The following is a 19,747-nucleotide window of genomic DNA, read 5'->3' on the forward strand; positions in this document are numbered from 1 at the left end:
ACCACTGATGGTAAAGACTTGTCCAGGGGCTCAGTGCTTTAAGCCAGATGGGAAGGCATCTGTCCCCGCACCGGCCAGGACATAAGCCATGCTGACCAAGCCCTGGCTGACGGGTCGCAGTTAGCTTTCTTCTTCACAGAAGGAACAAGGTTAGAGAAGTTACAGGACTTGCTCAAACACGACTACTACCTCTCAAAATCAACATGGCAGGGAGTTAGGAGTAGGTGGAGCCGGACAAGGTGGAATTTGAATCCAGCTCAAATACAGTCACACGGACCCAGGTACCTGTGCTCTGTGCCTCCATCTCATCTCTTCCCAAGCGGGGAGGGTGGGAGGAAGAAGTGGCAATTCCCACCTTTTCTCTGCCCAGGCAACTGGCACAGCTAGGGTGGGGCTGAACCCTCTGGGCTACCACTTGCACCGACAGCTCCGGAAGTCCCTCCCTTCCCTGGAAGCACCAGGGCGTGCCACATCTGGGTTAATAATTGTTTATTAGGATTCAGGTTCCAAACAAGGTAGAAAGCAGCGGCAAGAGGGGTGCGGGGTGGGGGGTGAGGAGGGAACACCAGGCATGGCTAGCTGGGCCACTGCCAGAGGCCCGATGGGAGCCCTGGGCTGGAGGGGGGCGGGGCTGGGGCCAGCCTACTGCGCGTGCACGGGGGTCAGCGGATGGTGTATCGTACATAGGGGACCTCAACATCCTCGCCGCTCTCGTCGTTGCAGCACAGCTCAAGCACCAGCGCCCGCACATGGCGGCCCAGCTTTCGCTTCGACACACGGCTCACGATCTCGGTCATCCTGGGGGGCGGGGGAGCAGAGGCTCAGGGAGGCAGAGGCAGAGATGAAGGGCAGTGAACGGGGGTGGAACAGCTGCAAGTGGAGGCCCTCCGCCACCCTCCCCCCTGCAACTCACGGCTGATCCAACCGTTCCTTGAGCTTGGCGGCTGGCATGAAGAAGGAGTAGAGCATGGACACACCCTGGGACAGCATGGTGATCTCCAACTTATGCTCTGTCTGGAGGAGGGGGGAGGGGGACAGCAGCGTCATGGGGGTGGACAGCCCAGCAAGCCTCGCAGGTGGGATGAGAGTGAGGGAGGGGTCTCACCTTAAAGTAGTCCAGGAACTGTTTGAGTGTCATCTCCTCGCCGTTAGGCTGCAGCCCCTGGACCTCAAAGCGATCCCACAACGTCCACTCCTGGTTATAGTACTGCGGGACAAGGAACAGGGCTGATGGGCTGGGGGCCACCACAGGGTCCGGCCCCGTCAGTCCTGGCCTCGCCCGCCCACCACCATGTTAGCTCAGACTAACATGCTAAGTCAGATTGCAAGCCTCTTTTGTCAAAAACATGTGGCTTCCGTCGCACCTTGAGCACTGACACCCTTCAGTGACCGATGACCGACATGGCCTAGTAACTGGGATCCTGTTCTGTTCTCATCTCCTACCCACCCTCATCCTCTCTCTCACTCTGCTCTAGTGACTTACTCTTCCTCAAACATGCCAGGCATGCTCCTACCTCAGAACCCTTGGAGAGACTCATCCCTCTGCCTGGAATGCTCTCCCCTACCAGGAGCCTGCGTGGTCTGCTTCCTCCCCTCCTCCAAGTCTGGGCTCACAGGTCATCTTTTCAGCAGGGCCTTTCCTGAGCATCCCACATTTAAAGGCCCCAACCCAAGCCCTTGCCACCTGGTACTCAAGTCCTCCTTACCCTGCGCTCTTTTTTGGAGGTTCTAAAATAATTTATCATGTTATTTATAGAATCTATTACACAGGGGCGCCTGGGTGGCTCAGTTGGTTAAAGGACTGCCTTCGGCTCAGGTCATGATTCTGGAGTCCCAGGATCGAGTCCCGCATCGGGCTCCCTGCTCAGCAGGGAGTCTGCTTCTCCCTCTGACCCTCCCCCGTCTCATGTGCTCTCTCATTCTCTCTCTCAAATAAATAAATAAAATCTTAAAAATAACTAAAAAAAAAAAAAAAAAGAATCTATTGTACAAATAAATACAATCCTAGCACCTACAAGAGTATCTGGCACACAGGTACTCAGTAAATATTTGAAGCAAATTAATGAATGAAGCAAGTAAAAGTATTTACCATAAGAAACACCCAATAAATGTTGGTTGCTATTATTATGTTATTAATAATCTCTCAGGATACAATTAAAAGATCCCATCTTTTCTGAGGGCTTCCACAGGCAGGTTCAGACCAGTGCTTAGCACAGAACAGGGTCTGAGAATAAATGAATAATGTGTGCACAAAGGGAATAAGTAGGTGCATGCTGACAGAAACCCTCACCTGGTGACAGGCTATGAAAACAAACTAAAGCAAGCTGCTCTACAGAGAAACATCCCACTCACAAACCCAGCGGCCCTGATGCAGGCCCTTACCTGGTGACGGGGTGCAGCAAGGGGTTCAGAGAAGGCAAAGAAGGGCAGGGCCAAGTTGAGGAAACCATTCTTGTAGGAGTCAAGCTGTTGGTGCCCATGCACCACTTTATACAACTCCAGACACACAAGGCCAACCACAGCTGCTGTGGTCGTGGCAATGGCGGGGATGATCTTCCCTGCAATCAGCTTGCTCTGTGAGGCAGGAAGGATCAAGACACGTGGTAGTTAAGGTAGAAGAGGCTCAGAGCCTACACAGAATGAATGGAACGTGGAAAACTCAAGCCTGGGGGGTGGGGGTGAAATCAGGTCCAGACTCCCCTCACCTTGTGCCGGTCTGCAGGGGGAATGTCATAGTTCTCTGCCCGGAGGTTGGATGCAGCCACAATGAAATCCATATGGAAATTGCTGTCATCATCCTTTTATGAGTGGGGGAGGGAGAAGGGGAAGGGCGGGGAGATGATGAGAGGATCAGAGTCGGAGGAGGAAAAGGATTCCTGGCCCCTGGGGACACAAGTATCCTCCACTGCAATTACCTGCAGGGTTCTCTCAGATCACAAAGGCATGGCTGGGAACATCTATACGTTCAGGGCCATGTGGCAGGCCCATGATCCAATCCCCGTTAAAGACCTGCGGCTGCCTCCAAATCCCCATTGACCCGTTCTGTCTAGCCATCCCCCTGCCTGCCCAGGGACCCGACCCAGCACCTTCTCAAAGTCGATGGGATACATCTTGAATCCAGGGAGCTTTTCTGGACTGGGCAGTGTGGCCTTGAGCTCCTCGAGACGGCTATCATCTGCAGGAAGAAAGAGACCCCACTGACCCTTTAGATCCCGGGCCAATGTCTGAGGTGGAAACGGGAGCCAGGGCAGGGGCGGGGGCAGGGAGGGCAAAAGATGTTCAGGTAGAGAAGACTTGAAAAGGAAAGTTATCCTGGGAGAGAGGAGGCACAAGGCGGAGAGGCAGAGCAGGACAAGAGAGCACAAACCTGAAGGAGACAGAAAGGGGGCAGGTATGTGGAGAGAGAGCTCTCCAGAGACCCTAAGGAAGACATCAGGAGGAAGTGAACATGGACAGATCCAGAGATCTGGATGGGAGATCTGTAGATCCTGGGGAGAATGTTACAGAAAGAGGTGGGGTGACATGGAGAATATGGGGGAGGGGGTGCGACAGGGGTATGAAAAAAATATACAGAGGGGATACTGGGGGGAACATGCAGACGTGGAGATAGAGGAAAGATATGGGGAGGGAAAAGAAGATAATGAAGAGGAGAGAATTGGGGCATGAGACATGTAGGTGTTATGTATCCCATACACACTTTACATGTATCATTTATATACATTTTATGTATACCTTACGTACATTACGTAGATCTCAATGTACAGTTATGCAGCTATATGCATGTATATACATATGTACGTAAGGAGAAAATGGAGGAATATAGAGACGAAGTGAAGGCAGATGTGGAAGGAGAGATGGGAAGAAACATACGGCGAGTAACATGAGGGGGTAGAGATTTGGGAAGGGAGATGGGGAGACGACGGGGGAGATAACAGGAGAAGGGAAAAGACCGATGGAGAGGAAGATGGGGAGCATGGAAGATAATGCAGGGAGAGCCACATAGCTGCAGATGCTGTATCTAGTCTACGGACGGGGAGAGGTACGGAGCAGAAGATAGATAAATCCACAGACTGGGCGTCAGAAAACTACAGCACTGAGCCCAGGTCAGCCCACCACCTGCTGTATCAATAAAACTTTACTGGAAAACAGCCACACGCGTTCATTTACACATTGTATATGGCTGCTTTTGTGCTTCAACTGCAACAGGTGATTAGCCGCAGACACTCTATGGCCTGCAAAGCCTGGGAGTCACTATTTGGCCCCTCACCTAATACGCAGCATGAGCTGGAAGAAAGAGATGGAGAGAGATGGGGAGTTGGAGGAGAGAGACATGGAGAGGAAGATAAGGAGGGAGTTCTGGGGAAAGATTTATGGAGGGCAATATTAGGGTGAAGAAACATACAGAGGAACACAGGGGCCAGATGTCAAGGCACAGAGACCACTGGTGGAGATCATACCCCCCAAAGAAACATAAAAAAAGAAACAGAAGTTCTTTTTTGCAAGGCAAATACACACAGAAGACCAGAGAGTGGGGAGAAGGAGCGAGGGAGACAATTTGCCCCAACCGAACGACCTTCTTCACACTTTAGGAGAAGGGAGACTCAAAGGAAGGTGTGGGGAAGTCTCAGGCCTGGGGCAGCAGAGCAGAGCCAGGGGCAGAGAACAGGTGGGGAGGCTGGCCTGGGCAGGGGACAAGGGGGGTGGTGACTCCTGGCCGACTGGCCAAACACCCTCACCAACTGAGGCATTGGCGCTCTGCAGCTCCTGGTCAGAGACGTGGATCTTGACGCCAGACTTGGGAGTAAACTCGGGGACCTGCACAGACCGTAGGAGTGTGGCCACAGCAGCTCGGTCCTGAGAGCCTGTCAGCCCATAGGTCTGGGCAAACAGGTTGGCGGCAGCCATCACGTAGTCCAGATGCAGGGGCTGGGGGAAGGCAGGGCCCAGGACGGTGAGGACATCGGCTCTCGCCTGATGTGTCTCAGCCTCCTTCCCTCCCACCCACCCTCCACCTGACCCAAGGAGACCCCAGGGAAGAGACTTACATTGTTGACATCAAAGGTGAGCGGGTGTGGACAGCGTTTGGGCCCAGACCAGAATGGAGCTCCCGAGCTCGTGAGCTAAAGGAGGAGAGAGATTTTTGAGGGGCAGGACTTGAGAGCTCTCTAACAAGCCTAACTCCTGGCTGGGCACCCACAGGGCCCTGGAGTCAGTCATGAAAGACCCAGACTGTAGGGTCCTGTAGATGGAAGTTCCGGTGCCAGGCTGAACCAGGGACCTCGCTGAGCAAACAACTACCAATTCCTGGGCACTCGCTTTGTGCAAGATATGCAGCCATTTCACAAACTCTTACGGACTGCCAGGCACTGTACTAACTTACTATTAGTAAGTACCAATAAATCCTCACAAAACTCCTGTGAGGTAGATTACCGTCATGTCTACTTCGCACGTGAGAAGACTGAAGTGCAGAGGAAGTCATGTGACTTGCCCAAGTGCAAATGGAGCTGGGAAGCGAAGCCATATGGATTCTTGCGCTCTGGACTACAAAATTTCTCCCCCATAATCTGTTCGGCCCTGGGAGTCTAGCAGGGCTCAGGACACGCCACAGGCATAGGAAACAGAAACACAAGTCTCTTGCTCCAAGGCAAGGCAACGGGAAAAACGGGTCAGACTTAACCCGTCTTCTGAGAGCCCCATGCCCTGGGGTACCTGCCACAGCCAGACTCCTGGCCGGGAAGAGCATGTGGAGAGCCCACAGCAGGTTCCTGTGCCGGGAAGACGCACTGCGCCAAGCGGCCGTGGCCGGCGGGCATTACCTGGTCGGGAGGGAAGTTATGCAGCAGCTGCCGGATGTTGTTAGAGTACTGGGTGTGCCAGTGGTGGCAGGCCCAGCTCACGCAGTCGGCCCAGGTCTGTGGCCGCTGCAGCACCAGGCTGCGCTGCACGGCCTCCAGCACCTCCAGGGGTTGGGTGCCTGCCAGCCGCAGGGTCCGCTCCACAAACTTGGGGTCTCTATCAGGAATTGGAGGGGGTCAGAGGGGCAGGATTACACAGTGGCCCTAGGAGTGGGCTCCAGGGCCACCCCACTTTCTCCATGGAAAGCTAGTCCTGACCCCCGGCGATATGAGGCCTGAGCCTTCACTTGACTCATCTGCAAAGTGTGCCTGGTGCTGGGTGTCACTGGTGAGGAAAGCAGGCAGGATGCCTTGGCGGGCAGGCAGGGGATGGGCTGAAGGGGCACCTGGATACTTACGTGAGGTACTGGTTCACGTTTTCCGCCGGCTGCTTGAAGAGGCCCTCAAACTCATCCCGAGCCCACTGCAAGACAGAACAGATGGACGACGTGGAGGGACGGTTGACAACTGGGGATTTGTCATCAGAGAGACCATCAGGGAATGCATCCAATTAGAAGAACACCATTGCTTTGAGAAAAGGGAAGCCCTTTGCCACTGCTCCCCAACCTTCCCCACTCCCCCACCCTCCGGCGCCTCAATTTAAAAACCAATGAACTAAGGGCGCCTGGGTGGCTCAGTCGTTAACCGTCTGCCTTCATTCAGCTCATGATCCCGGGGTCCTGGGATCGAGCCCCACGTCGGGCTCCCTGCTCGGCGGGAGGCCTGCTTCTCCCTCTCCCACTCCCCTGCTTGTGTTCCCTTTCTCGCTGTGTCTCTCTCTCTGTCAAATAAATAAATGAAATCTTTAAAAAACAAAAAACAAAAAACCCCAATGAACTTGATCTGGGCGGTGGTTACACTAGTGTATGTGTGAAAAAAAAAAAAAAAGATTCTTAAGGATCTGTGTCCCTTACTAAAGATGTTATATGGCGATTAAAAAAAATTTAGTTATATTCTACCATAATTTAGAAAAAGAAAGAAAAAAAATTCAGATCCAAACCAAAAACGATTGCCATACAGGCCCTGGCGCTGAGCAGCAAACAAGACAGACGCTCTACACTCTGAAAATTCCCAAGGACAGTAAATGCATTCACTGGTGAGGGAGTTTGGAGGAGAGCGCATCTAGGTTCAATCCCCAGCTCTCCTACCTAGTATCCAGTTTGGGGACTTCAGAAACACACAGCAACACTTATCTTCACACCCTCCTTTCTAAAACAGATACCGTAACAATAAGGACTCTGCGGTGGGGTTGCAAAGAAAAAACAAGCAACTACGTATCTACTGAAACGTTCCTAAACCGGCCCCAGATACACAGTAAATGCCAAGTGCTTTCTGAACCGTGAGGCCGACACTGCTATCAGCCCCATTTCACAGAGGAGGAGTCAGGCACGGAGCGCTGGAGTCCGAAGTCACACACGGCCCAGTGAGAGCACAGTGGGGACACAAATATGAACATGCCCACTCTGGAACTCCAGGCAGAAGGGAGAGTGGCCGAGGAAACCGGTTTTTCCCTATTTGGTTCTCACCCCCACACTCCTAACTAAACATTCTGAGCAGTTTGTTCCCGAAGACAACAGGGTCATTCTCATAGCACAAGAGTTCTCGGGCCGCGCTCAGGTTCTGGTTCGTGGCCCTGGGGCCAGCTGCCTAGGTGCGTTCACTCTGTAAGAAGTCAGCCCGATGACAGGCGCACTGGGCTGTATGCTGTATGCACACGCATCACACAAACAGAGTCATCCTGAGAAACTAGCTGTCGAAGCCATTTTGAGCAAGAGCTGTGCACACCTGAAGAGGAACTAAGCACTAAAGACCTAAATAACTGCAAGAGGTAGTAAGAAATCACCATTAATTTTGTTCAGCATGAAAGTAGGGTCTTGGTTAGACAGCAGCAGTTCTCACCTGGGAGCGATTTTGCCCCCCGCCCCCCACCCAGGAAGGGAGGGGGTATTGGCAACGTCTGGAGACATTCTGAGTTGCTGCAACTGCCATCTACTGAGCAGAAGCTAGGGATGCTGCTAAGCACTGGACCGTGCAGAGGACGCCAGCCCCCACCGACAAAGAAGTATCTGGCCCCAAATGTCAATAATGCCAAGGTCGAGAGACCCTGTTATGCAGAGCTCACTTCCCTCGCGGAAGCGTATTAGATTAAGGAGGTGTTATGATAACCACGACACGTTTCAGCACTAAGAAGGAAAAATACAGCAATCTAAGAAAAAAATGTGTCAAAACATTAACAACTATTAAATCTAAGTGAGGAATGATATTTGAGTATTCATCATACCACTCTTTGTATTTTTCTACATGTTCAAAACTTCTCAAAATAAAACAAAATGAATGAATCACTCTAGAAACCCAGGCTGTTGGATGGGAAGCGAGGGAGGAAGGTTTCAAGAGGAAGCACATCCTGAGCTTTAGGCTTGTGACACCTGAGGGGGCCTAGTGGCCAAGAAGGTGCCTGCCCCCACCCCTCTCCCCCCTCCAGCTGATCACCTGCAGGGTGTGCTCAATGGCGTTGGGGAAGTTCTTCAGAGTGCAGATGGGGATGGACTTCTCAGGCGGATCCTGGCTAGAGCTGTAGGACTCTGTCAGGAAGGGGATCACCACCTGCACATTGCCCTTGGTGCCCAGTGTGCCAGACTCCAGCAGCGGCTTACGGTAGTACACACAGCGGCGGTCCATGTACATGCCTATTGGGGGGGTGGGGGGTGGGCAGACCGTGTGTATGTCAGGAATGTCAATAGAGAACGTAAAAACAGACACCCCTAATACATACACACACGCGTGCGTGCGCACACCACCTTTGCCCCTGACCTCCTCGCCCGCCTCCAAACTCACGGGCATCCACATTGTCGAGGGCATTGGCCACACCATCCAGGTTTTGGAAGAAATCGTCATCATAGATGCGCTCCGTGTCAGCGCCCACACGGTTCTGGTGGCTCGTCACCCGGATGTGCGGATTCATCTGACGCACAGCTGCAGCGGCCGTGTCTGACTTTAACTTCTAGGGGGACGAGGGCAGGATGGGAACACGGGGCTCAGCTCTTCATGCATTCACCCAACAAACTTCTATAGAGTGTCCTCCTAAACATGGATTTACTTAATGCCCGGGAAGAACCAGGTTCTGAGTTCAGAAGGCTCCCTAATTTAGCAGGAGACAGTGTTCGACAGCGCCCCATGGCCAGGGCTGGGACAGAGGTGGCAGGGGCTCAAGGAAAGGAAGCAGTGAACAAATGCAGATCAGAGGCAAGAGGCCAGCCACTCTGTTTCTACGCCTACCCAACATTTACTGTTCTTTCAGATAACAGCACCCAGAGCTGGGATCCATCCTCTCAAACGAAACGATCCTTTCAAAGGCCAGGTCAGGTCATGTCCCTCCTCTGCTCAAAACCCTCCCGACTCCCCCTCTCCACAGAGGGGAAAAGGAGTTGGCCCCCACTTCCCCTAGCTCATCTCCTACCCCTCTCCCCACCATCAGGATCCTGGCCTGGAGCGCTCTGAACCCAGAAAAGGGGGGCTCTACTCCCTTCCAACCTCCAGGTCTGCAGAACCGAGCCCTTCCCTAACCACTGTAACCAAAACTGCCAACCCATCTTCCGGGGGTGCCCGACTTCCCTTTGCTTGCTTTTGTTGTTTCCTTTGCGCGGCACTTATCAGCATTAACTCCAAACCTCACCCTTACACCGTGTTGCTTGCTTATGGTCTGCCCTCCCCACTCCAGAAGCTTTCTTTCCTCGCTGTATCCCAAGTGCCGAGAGAAGTGCCTAGGCCAGTGGCTACCTGGTTACTGAGTCAATGAATGGCGAGGGGAACAGATCCTGGGCAGGCACACATGGCCCTGTCACCCACGGAAGACTTCACAGCTCGAGCCGTGTACGGCCCAGGGTCCATCCGGCAGGGAAGAGTGAACCTAGCACAAATGTCCTCCTAGGGAAGGCCTGCTGGCAAGGCCGGCCCTTGGTTGGCACCTGGGAACCTGGATTTCGGGAGGGTTCGCACCATGCCTTACCTGGTAAGGGTGGCTCCCTGTGCCTAGACTGCTTATGCAAAATACGGATTCTGCTGAATTCCTGCTTTCCTTCTGGGAGGCTGGAATTTGGGTATGTGCCCAGCAGAGGGTGCCTATGTGACCAGCCCATAGTAAAAGCCCTGGGCACTGAGTCTCTAATGAGCTTCCCTGGTTGGCAACATTTCACATGTGTTGTCACAACTCGCTACTGGGGGAGTTAAGTGCATCCTGTGTGACTCCGGGGGAGAGGAGTCTTGGAAGCTCATGCCTGGTCTCCCCCAGGCTTCGCCCCGGGCGCCTTTTCCCTTTGCTGATTGTGCTCTGCATCGTTCTGCCGGAAGAAATCATAGCCGTGAATACGGCTATGAGCTGAGCCCTGTGAGTCCTCCTAGTCAATCATCGAACTTTGGAGTGGTTTGGGGGACCCCCAACACACTGTCCCAACCAGCACTGATAAGAGGTCAAGGGAAAAAAAAAAAAGTGAGATGAAAAATGGCAGATTCAACGCAAGGATACTCAAGAAACGTTTCCTGAATGAGGCAGAAAAGCTGAGACAAAGAGCTGAAGGAAAAAGGTGGAAAGGCCTCCCTCCTTTCCAGAAAGAATGGAAACAAAAGACAGGAGGAAAGCCAGAGGACAAAATCCCACCCCCTCTCCCCATCCCACTCACCGTGACGTCCCAGGGCCGGAACAGAAACTGCCGGTTCAGATTTGACTTCTCAATAGTGTCCATGTCTGTGACAACAATTTCTCCGCCCTCCCCACAGCCCAGCCCGATCATGGCGAAGTTCTTGAGCAGCTCACAGCCAATGGCTCCTGCACCCACCTAGGAGGCAGCCGAGAAGAGGGACAGAGGCCGGGTGGGGTAACACAGGTGAGCGTGACGGCACGCACTCTTCCTCACTCCCCCCGAAGACAGCAGGGGAGGCGAAGTGAGGCTAGTGCCACATCCTCAAGTCCCAGAACTCTAAGAAATAACCCGGAGCCATCTGAGGGAAGGCAGCAACGGCGGGCGGGTGGGGCGGGGGGGGCACGACACAGAAGGACGCACTAGGCTTTCCCTCGAGATCAAGAAAGTGGCAAAAGGCACGCAACGGAGGTACCAGAACCAAAAGACCTTCCCTCGGGAGGCAAGAGACTCCAGAAGAGGTGGCCAGAGGCCTGGGACGTGCAGGTAGAGAACATCTAAGGGGATCACTCACTAGGAAGTACTTCTGCTTGCCCAACTTCTCTTGCAGGTCGGAGCCAAACACGGCCACCTGCCCATCATAACGGTTCTGGCGCTGAAGAGTGCAAAGGGAGGAGGGTCAGAGGGGGTCTCGCCAGAAATGCCCCCAATGATGTCTTCCCCGTGGGCCCCACTCGCATACCGGGTGGCACTTGTCCTCCGTGAGGGCCTCTTTGTCCTCCGGGAGACACTCCAGGGCATCAAAGTATAGCCACTGCATTATGGGCATAAACTTCCCAGAGCAGGCCTGGGGATTGGGGAGGAGAGAGGAAGCAGTCAGTAGTTAATTGGGACAGATGGACAGTAAGTGATGGAGTCAGGGAGGTGCCTGGCCCACCCCGACCCTGCCCTTCTCCACCCACGCTTACCTTCATGACCTCCTGGGCAGCCAGGCCCCCAATGAAAGCGTTTACGGGTGCCAGATCCCCAGCAGCCACATAGGCCAGCTTTCGGATGAGGTCCTCGTCCAGGTTGTCCTGCTGCACTGCTCGCAGGGCTCGCGCATTCACGGCCCGGGCTAAGGTCACCAGCTCTGTCGCATCTTCCTGGTGGGGCAGAAGAAACCAAGAAGGCACCTGTCAGGCCACTGCGGGAAGAGGGATGGAGAGGGGAAGAGGAGAGGGAGAGTGGACGGGTAGAGGCACAGTGGGCCTTCAGTGCCAAGGTCACCTGCCCTGGTTGGCCCACCCACTCACCCACCTCATTGCGGGGCCGAGGGGGCCGGCCATGCTGAGCACAGAACTGGTGTAGGGCCTGGAAGCCAATGTGCAGCTGGGCGGGCCGGGAATACTTGGCAAAGTCCGTCATCACGAAGTCAGGCTCTGCCAGTGAGGCCAGCAAGGATTTCTGTGGGGGGCAGGGCATCAGAGCCTAGAAATGCCCAGAACCACCCCCCACCCCCCACTACCCACCACACTCACAAAGCTGATCTTCTTAGGTACTTTGACCTGACTGACAATGCCTCCACGGATGTAATCAGAGAAGCTGGAGGTGTCACAGATGCTAAAGGTGTAAGGACCTAGGTAGACAGGGAAAGGGTCAGGCTATCTGCCTTCCCTAAAGCCCACAACACCCTCAAGATAAGGGAAAAATCCATGGATTTTCAGGGAGCTTGGTCATCGGGAGGCAAGACCCCACCCCGGGTTCTACTTTGACATCAGAAACCATCTCCCCTCTGCCCAAGACCCAGGCTCAGAACCCACGAGATCCTGTGCTCTTGGATCCAAGTCTACACTAGAAGACATTCTCTGCTCCCTGTCCACATCAGCTCAGACATGAGCGGATCCTCTGACCTGCTCTGTTCAAACGCCAGAGACCTTTTCCCTGTCAGCGCAGATACCAGGGACCTGTTCGCCTATGAACAGCTCGAACACGAGACAGCACCTCTACCCCAGGCCCACCAGCTCTGGCTGGACCACAGGGGGGTCTGTCTCTGATTCATCTCGGACACCCAGCATGTGTCTGTCTCCCCTCGCTCAGAGCCCAGGGTCATACCTCTTATCATCCCTGATTCCTCCACAGCCCTAGCTCACCCAAGACTTTGATCTCCATGGGCTGACTTCCGTTGAGTTCAACCATGCCCTGTACTTCTGAAAAGGAGACAAAGTCGCCATTCTCAAACCCATGTCGGGCCTCATCCAGGCAGGTGACCACACCGGGGTTGTCCTGATTATTAAAGGAGAAATGAACCTCAGAGGTGGGTTCAGGGTACCAGGAGCAGACAGAAGGCTTGCTGCTGCCCATCCGCCTGCCAGGACCCCTGAAGCTGATCTCCTCACCTTGGTGACCATAGAAACCATAGCACTGAGTGGCTGCTCCCCGTTGGAATCTGTGAGGATCATTTCCTCTCCAAAGTCACAGAAGAGCTGCCTGTAAAGGGAGGCAACAGGGCTGATGCCCCAGACTCCCATGCTCACGGGGACCCGCGTGTCCCTCGAGATGCAGCGAATACTTGCTGAGCAAATTCAGCCCATCACTGCTGGGAATCACACAGCGCTCATGTCACGTGGGGAGAAGTGGACACACAGAATCCAAAACCCGAGTGGCTGAGGGGCAGGGCGGTGACAGCTCAGGGGTCTTGGCCCGGGCCTGGCAGGGGTCGGGGAACCAGGGTGGGGACACTCACCCAAACAGGCCCCGCGTGTCTGCCACCACCAGCTTGATGCCACGGTTGTGACAGAACTCACCGACCCGCAGCTGGTCCTCCAGGGGGGTGTTGGTGAGGACCACCACCTGTGGAGAGATGGAGGCTCAGGGCAAGGGCCCGGCACCAAGGCAAAGGGGAGAGAATAATGGAGGAAGGCTGGTGCCTGGGGCCGGGGCGGGGGGGGGGGGGGGGGGGGCGGGGCTCAGAAGAGTTCTTAAAGCTTTCAAAGTATCTACCGTGGTTCAGTAGATACTTTCACAAAGTATCTACTATTTATCAAATTCAGCCAAGGTGAGACCCAGAGAAAAGGGAAATGCGAATCCCTGCATCAGGGCAGGCAAAGTAGCCGGCAAGGCAATGAGACAGCCAGGAGGAGAGAGTGTGAACAGGGAACTCATTTACGCACCAACACCCACTGCCGCCCGCCTACAACCCTGCCTTGCCCCGTGAGACACAGGAGTAAACCTCCCTCCGCAGCCCAAGTCTGAGCTCACTCCTACCACACCCGCTCGCTCCCAATTCTCGAAACAGTGCCTGCTGAACCGGGTGCCTTGGGACTTCGCTCTCTGCCGGAATGCCCACCCTTCCCCGCCAGGGCCAGCTCCTCCAACTACCTCAGGCTCAGCGGCGGTGCCCTGGCCCGCTGGGACACCCCAGGGCAGAACCTCAACCCCCACAGCTCCTCTTTCCGGCTCAGAGTTTTTATTTAACAAACAAGCAGACGGCCCTTAGCACGTGCCAGCTGGTATCCCAAGCACTTAGCCCTCACAAAAACTCGATGAACTGGGTACTACTACAGGTCCCAAGTCCACAAACAAGAACAAAATAAACCAGAGGAGATCGAGTGGCCTGCCTGAGGGCATCCTAGTAGAACTGGAGACCCACGCTAGGGCAGTCTGGCTCCAGCCTGTGCTCATAACCACCACGCTGCATGGGTCTGCCCATTCACAGCCCCACCCCCCCCGAAAAGGGAGGTCCAGGGTCTAAATCCCACCTGCGTCCCCGACACGAAACCTGGCACAGAGGCTAGCCCATTTACCAGAGAACTAATGAACAAAGCAAAGATGGACTGGGAGAAGAGTGGGCAGGAGGCTGGGCAGTGCGCCCCCTCCCCCCAGCAAGGTACCTGAAAGCCACTAAGGAAGTCATCAACCAGAGGCCCGGTGTAGGCAGTGACAGGCACGTAGCTGTTGAGCTCGGCGAGGCGGGGCTGGGAGACCTCAGCCCGGTTCTTACCGATGTCCTCCTCCCGCAGGTAGAACTGCAAAGGGGAGCCAGGGAGGAAGGGAGTGGTGGCAGAGCCCGGGGGACTGGCACCTCTGCCAGGGAGAAGGGCTGCCAAGAAGTACCTGGGAGGAGAGGTCAGCCCACTGGGCAGTGCCCTGGTCATGCAGGGTGACAGCCTTGACCCCACCAAGGATGATGTTCTTGGCAATCTCCACACCCAGGCCCCGCAGGCCTGACACCAGGACGCTAGAGGTCTGGAGCCGCTTCATGGCCTCATGGCCCAACACGTACCTGCCAGGTTGGGGGGTGTTCCGGGTCAAAGTCTGGCCCTCCAGACCCTGTCCTCCCAGTGCCCCTCCCGCTGCTTGGCCCAACCTAGGCCCCACTTACAGCTGCCGGGAGTAAAGGCCCTCATCTATGTCTGCTTCACTGCCGTTCTTCGCCATTCCCTAGGAATAGAGGAGAAGAACAGGTTTGGGGAGATACAGAGGAGGGCGTGGACAGATACACAGTGATACGGAAGGCTCTCCCACCCACCACTCCCACCACCCTGCCCGCCAGGGTGCAGGAAGAAGACGCTTACGTTGGTTGGCACCGAGGGCACTTCGGACAACACGGAGTGGGCAGGGGAACAGTTAGAACCCGGCTTTGGATCAGGCCCGGACACGCGACGTTTCTTGGACAGCGGCGAGCTGGACATCTGGAAGGGAAAAGGAGGGTCAGAGGTGAGCCTGGGGCATGTGAGTGCTGCAGCTGGTTAGTGGTGACTGTCGGGGTAAGGGAAGACTTAAGGGCTGGTATCTCCATTTTACGGAAGAGGAGGCAGGTACAGAGAGGTGAGGTGACTTGCCCAGGGTCACACAGCTGTCAGAGCTAAGATCTGAACCCAGGTGGTCTGGCTTGCAATCCATGCTGCTGACCACTAGGCCATTCGCCTTTCTCCCCAGCCCAGCATGAGGGAGAGACTCCAGTCCTGCGGGGTGAGAGGAGTGACATGAAGAATGTCCTTGTGGGAAAGTCAGAGGAGGCTGTAGGCTCAGGTCAGACCTTGCCACTCTTTGACAGACCTCATTTAAGCCCTGTGGGCTCGGTTCCCTCACCTGTGCAACAGGGCTGACAGGGCCACTTACCTACCCCATGGAGTTGCCGAAGTGACGAAAGAGAGCCCAAACCACAGAGCCTGACACAGAGCGGACAGGCAACAACAAGCAGCCGTTCTCCCCCCCCTTAGCCCCGGCGACAGGGGCGCAGGAGGGAAACGCGGCTTAGACTTCCATCAGGGTGGCATGATGGCGGGAGACACCTTGCCAGAGACCCAGTCCCCGGAGGGGCCCAGGGAAGAGAGTTTTCTGAAGCCCACCGCACCCCTCCCCCCAGCTCTGGGAGGGGAAAGGCCCAGGCCAATGAAAGAGGTCACGGGGAGAGACAACACACACACTTCCCAAGCCCTGTCTGCACGTGGAGCCCCTTAAACAGGTTGACAATAATGGTGGATGAATATTTATCAGGAATCCTCCCTGTGCCAAATGTCATACTAAGTAAGCACTTTATGAGCCTTGCCTCACTTTGTCCTCAGGGTGTCTCCGTGAGATCTGGACTACTATCTATCAATAACATCCCCCAACTCACACTGGAAAAAAAAAATTCACTCGGGGACATGTGGTGACTTGACCGAGGTTCCCACAAACACAGTGGCCAAGCGGGGCCCGGACCAGGATCTGCTGACCCTGAAGCCTAGGCTGCCGCCCGGTGTTATCACATTCCCTCCCCTCCATGGTCCTGACCCTGCAAGGCGGGGTTGAGCACCCTTGCCAGACAAATGAGAAAACCTGAGCTCATGAGGTCAAGTTAACCTGCCAAGCATCACATACTGGGTCCCAGAGACAGAACAATAGATAGAGCCTGCTGTGAGAGTGAAATCTGTGTGTGACTGGATCCACATGCCGGAGACAACAGGACCCTCGACCATTTCCCCTCACCACCAATGCTCTCCTAAGCCACTGTCCTCCTACACTGGGCCTTTTCTGACCCCCCCCATCACACTGAGCACCCCCAGTGCACCTAAGGTTCCATCTTGGCACCTGTCACACTCTGAGACTAGGCAAGAAGACAGGAGCTCCCTCCCCATCATCTACCAAGAGCTCACTGCCCGTCAATCACACGGTAAAGGGCTTTGTCTAATCCCAACAATGCCCATGAACGAGATAACCTCATGCCCACATCACAAGTAAGAAAACAAAAGGCTCGGAGAACTCAGTCACTTGCCCACAGTCACGCAGCTGGTGTGGGCCTGTTTGCCAAATGCCTCCTGGGAGAACAGAGTCAGGATCAAGCTCAGGACCCAGCCCATGGGGCTAAGGGATGAGGTGTGAGGGAGGAGGACCCAGAAGGCAGGAGGCTGGCTAGGGCCCTGGAGCCAACCAACCTAATTACTGGGAATGCAGAGCACTAACCTAGACAAGAAAAAGTTGGTGAATTAGTATGGAGACAAAAGCAAATCATAATTTTTCCACTTACTGACTCTCTGACCTGGGGAAGGGATCTCATTTACTGAGCCCCATTTTCTCCAAAGGCGGGGACAAACAGAACTATCCTCAAGGAGCTGCTGAGAAGGTTAAAAAAAGTCAACTTCTGTGGTCAGAACTCAGCGACTTGAAGACATCAGTAAGCTCCTCCCTGGACACCTGCAGTGGCCTCCATCACTTAGTTATCTCTTTGCCTTGTCACTGCTTTGCTCGTCTGGGACACAGCATCTCGTTTGCTTCCTAAATCAGAGATGACCCAGGGCCAGAGAGATCTTTAATATCTGCACTTTTTATCTCCGCATTCCTGTTGCTGCCAGCAAGGGTCTAAGCAAGTTCTGGGTAACTGTTCCAGAAAAGATTTCAACTGCAGAGATTTGCAACAGCCCAGTCTCAAGGCAAGCAGGAGGATTCTGGGGCAGAAACCCCCGAGAGGAGCTAAAAATTCCCCCTACCCCCAGTACAAAATTGATACCCTTTCTCCCTCAACATATGCTCAGGCCCCAATTAGAACACATATACTATCTGTTGTTCAGCAAACCTGAACTGGGGCTCAGAGAGTTTCAGAATTTGCCTGAGGTCTCCAAACTGGTGATTTTGAAGCCTGAGCATTCTCTACCACCCAAACCAGAGAAGAAGGTTTGAGGTAGGAGTCCTGGAGCAGGTTTGAGAGGGGGCAGGCACAGGGTCAGGTTATCAGGACGGAGAAGCTAGGGCACAGGATGCTGGGGCCTGTCAAGCCTCCTGGGAGAGATTAACTGAGAAGTCCCTGGGAACATAAAAGAGAGGAGTCAGGAGGTAGTTGTTTGAGCCCATGGAGGCTCAGGAGGAGATGGAAAAGGGGGTTAGAAGTCATGGAAGGCAGGCAGCGGAGGGCCAGGCCAGATTGTTAAGACTCATATCTGGGTCTTTGGAAAGGATCTTTTAGGGAAAGGCCAGGAAATTGCACTAGAGGCCCCCTGAGGCTGCAAGGAGGTAGGAGGGCAGTAGCTGGGCCCCATGGAAGCTACACAGGGAATGGGTGGGGGATTCTGGGGCCCAAGGAGGCTACAGGAAGATGCTGGGGTCTGGGGGGAGGTGTGTTCTCCATCAGGAGGATGCTGGGGCCCTAGGGGTCTCTGCAGATGGATGCTGTTGGCACAGAAAAACCTTTGACCAAAAATAACAGGGACTTGTAGGGAGACAGGTGTCTCTGACATCGATGTCAAGAGTCCCAGGAGACTATCTATGAAGGTGAATGCTAAGTCCTAGGGTGGGGTTGGGGAGGGATTTCTAATGGAGCACAAGGGCCTTGTGTTGATCTCTGATTGGTACATGCTAGGTACGGCAGCTGCTCTAACAGAGTGGAAAGAGGAGGCTGAGCCCAGACAGTTCTGGCCCTAAAAAGTTCAGTAAGCAGATACTGGCTAGGTCTCCAAGTAGGATTGGGTTTCTCTGACCAATTATGTGGAATCCCATGGAGGCTCTGAGAGTAGATGCTGAGGAGGAGGTTTTCTACTCTGACTGAAGACAACTAGGCCTGTTGGGGGAACTGACATCTGACAATGATGTTGGGGTCCTACGAACCTGAAGGCCTCTAACTGATGCTGGGGACCTTGAAAGACTCTGAGGACAGATTCTGAGGCCTGATGTGAGGTTAAGGGATCTGTGAGAGAAGCTGCAACCTTGGTTGGCTTTTGAAGGCAGAGGTTGAGTGAAGGGTGGGGTTTGAGGTGAGTCTGATGGAGGGGGCTGGAAGGCAACAGGGTCTGCAAGGGCAGGTGCTGGCCGGGGGATCCGTGATGGAGAATTATGTATCCGAACAGTTCCGCCCTGGTATTTGGTCCTTCGGGAGGCTCTGAGGGAACATCCTGGGAGTTAGGAGTGTGTGATCAGGGAGCTGCTGAGGCCCACAAGAGGCAGTCTCCAAAGAGAATACTGAGACCATGAAAAAGAGCATTCCCTTAAAGTAGAGAAAGTCTCTAAAAGCAGATGCTAGAAATGAAAGGAGTCTCTAAAGGTAAATGTTGAAGAGAACCTCTGATTAGAAATGCTGGGCCCAGAGGGCTTTCTGATGGAAGATGCTAGGGCCAGATTGGGGTTGGAGATGTGGAGAACCGGTCTCTGACATGGAGGCCAGGCCCAAATTGTCTTTCACAGGGTCTAGTTTCCTTGGAGGCTCTACGGGCAGATAATGCCTGTGTGAGTTGGGGGAGGAGGCAGAGCGATCTGAAGGAAGCTGCTAGAGAAGACTTACAGAAATGAAGGCCTTCCCCGGGGTCTAGCCCCTCTTGGAAGCTGTGAGAGCAAATACTGAAAGACTAGGACAGTCTGAAAGTAGACTCTGGGGGTAGGGCTTTAATGGCATACATTGGTGGGGGGCTTCGACCAGGAATGTCAATTCCCTAAGTCTCTGTTGGCGACTGAGGGGCGTTCTGACTTGCGATACAAGGTTCAGGACAGGGTCCCGGTCCCTGACTAGGGATACTAGGCCTGAGTCTCTAAAACCAGATCCTGCGGGGGGGGGGGGGGGGATCTGACCCCAAGGTCAGACTTCGGAGCCCGAGGGCTGGTCCAGGATAGGAAATGTCGACCCCGCCCCAAGATCTGTCCCCCTCCCTCCTCCCCACGGATCCCAAGCATCCGAGTCATCACCGCCCATCCCGACATCAGCCTGGCCCAGCGCCGACCCAGGTTCATCCAATGCTTCCCGAAACCCCTGCCCCGGCCAAGGCGCTGAGAAAG

At 54.5% G+C, this 19,747-nt stretch overlaps 1 protein-coding gene across 1 annotated transcript; it reads right to left on the minus strand.

The window, feature by feature from the left end:
* Positions 1 to 474: 474 nt before the first annotated feature.
* Positions 475 to 19,442, minus strand: LOC144380462 (ubiquitin-like modifier-activating enzyme 1). Its single transcript, XM_078064290.1, has 26 exons — positions 15,352 to 19,442; positions 15,085 to 15,201; positions 14,892 to 14,950; positions 14,624 to 14,792; positions 14,401 to 14,535; positions 13,254 to 13,360; positions 12,907 to 12,997; positions 12,661 to 12,793; positions 12,049 to 12,146; positions 11,828 to 11,974; positions 11,497 to 11,673; positions 11,271 to 11,375; positions 11,103 to 11,183; positions 10,571 to 10,726; positions 8,730 to 8,895; positions 8,385 to 8,581; positions 6,254 to 6,318; positions 5,817 to 6,012; positions 5,046 to 5,120; positions 4,737 to 4,926; positions 3,087 to 3,175; positions 2,706 to 2,798; positions 2,383 to 2,574; positions 1,106 to 1,207; positions 914 to 1,014; positions 475 to 798 (listed from the first exon to the last, which is right to left on the minus strand). Exons 2-26 carry the CDS (start codon positions 15,199 to 15,201, stop codon positions 663 to 665), a joined length of 3,177 nt encoding a protein of 1,058 aa, XP_077920416.1. The 5' UTR covers positions 15,352 to 19,442; the 3' UTR covers positions 475 to 662.
* Between the last annotated feature and the right edge of the window lie 305 nt (positions 19,443 to 19,747).

The sequence above is a fragment of the Halichoerus grypus genome, chromosome X (genome assembly GCF_964656455.1).
Source record: "Halichoerus grypus chromosome X, mHalGry1.hap1.1, whole genome shotgun sequence".
Classification (NCBI taxonomy): domain Eukaryota; kingdom Metazoa; phylum Chordata; class Mammalia; order Carnivora; family Phocidae; genus Halichoerus; species Halichoerus grypus.

Excerpts from the sequence above, each read along its gene's own strand:
- LOC144380462 (XM_078064290.1), bottom strand. The coding sequence starts at position 15,201 with ATGTCCAGCTCGCCGCTGTCCAAGAAACGTCGCGTGTCCGGGCCTGAT. Across the intron at positions 10,727-11,102 it reads GCAAGCAGAAGTACTTCCTA|GTGGGTGCAGGAGCCATTGG; the intron begins GTGAGTGATCCC and ends GCTGCCTCCTAG. Across the intron at positions 1,208-2,382 it reads TTGCTGCACCCCGTCACCAG|TACTATAACCAGGAGTGGAC; the intron begins GTAAGGGCCTGC and ends CTTGTCCCGCAG.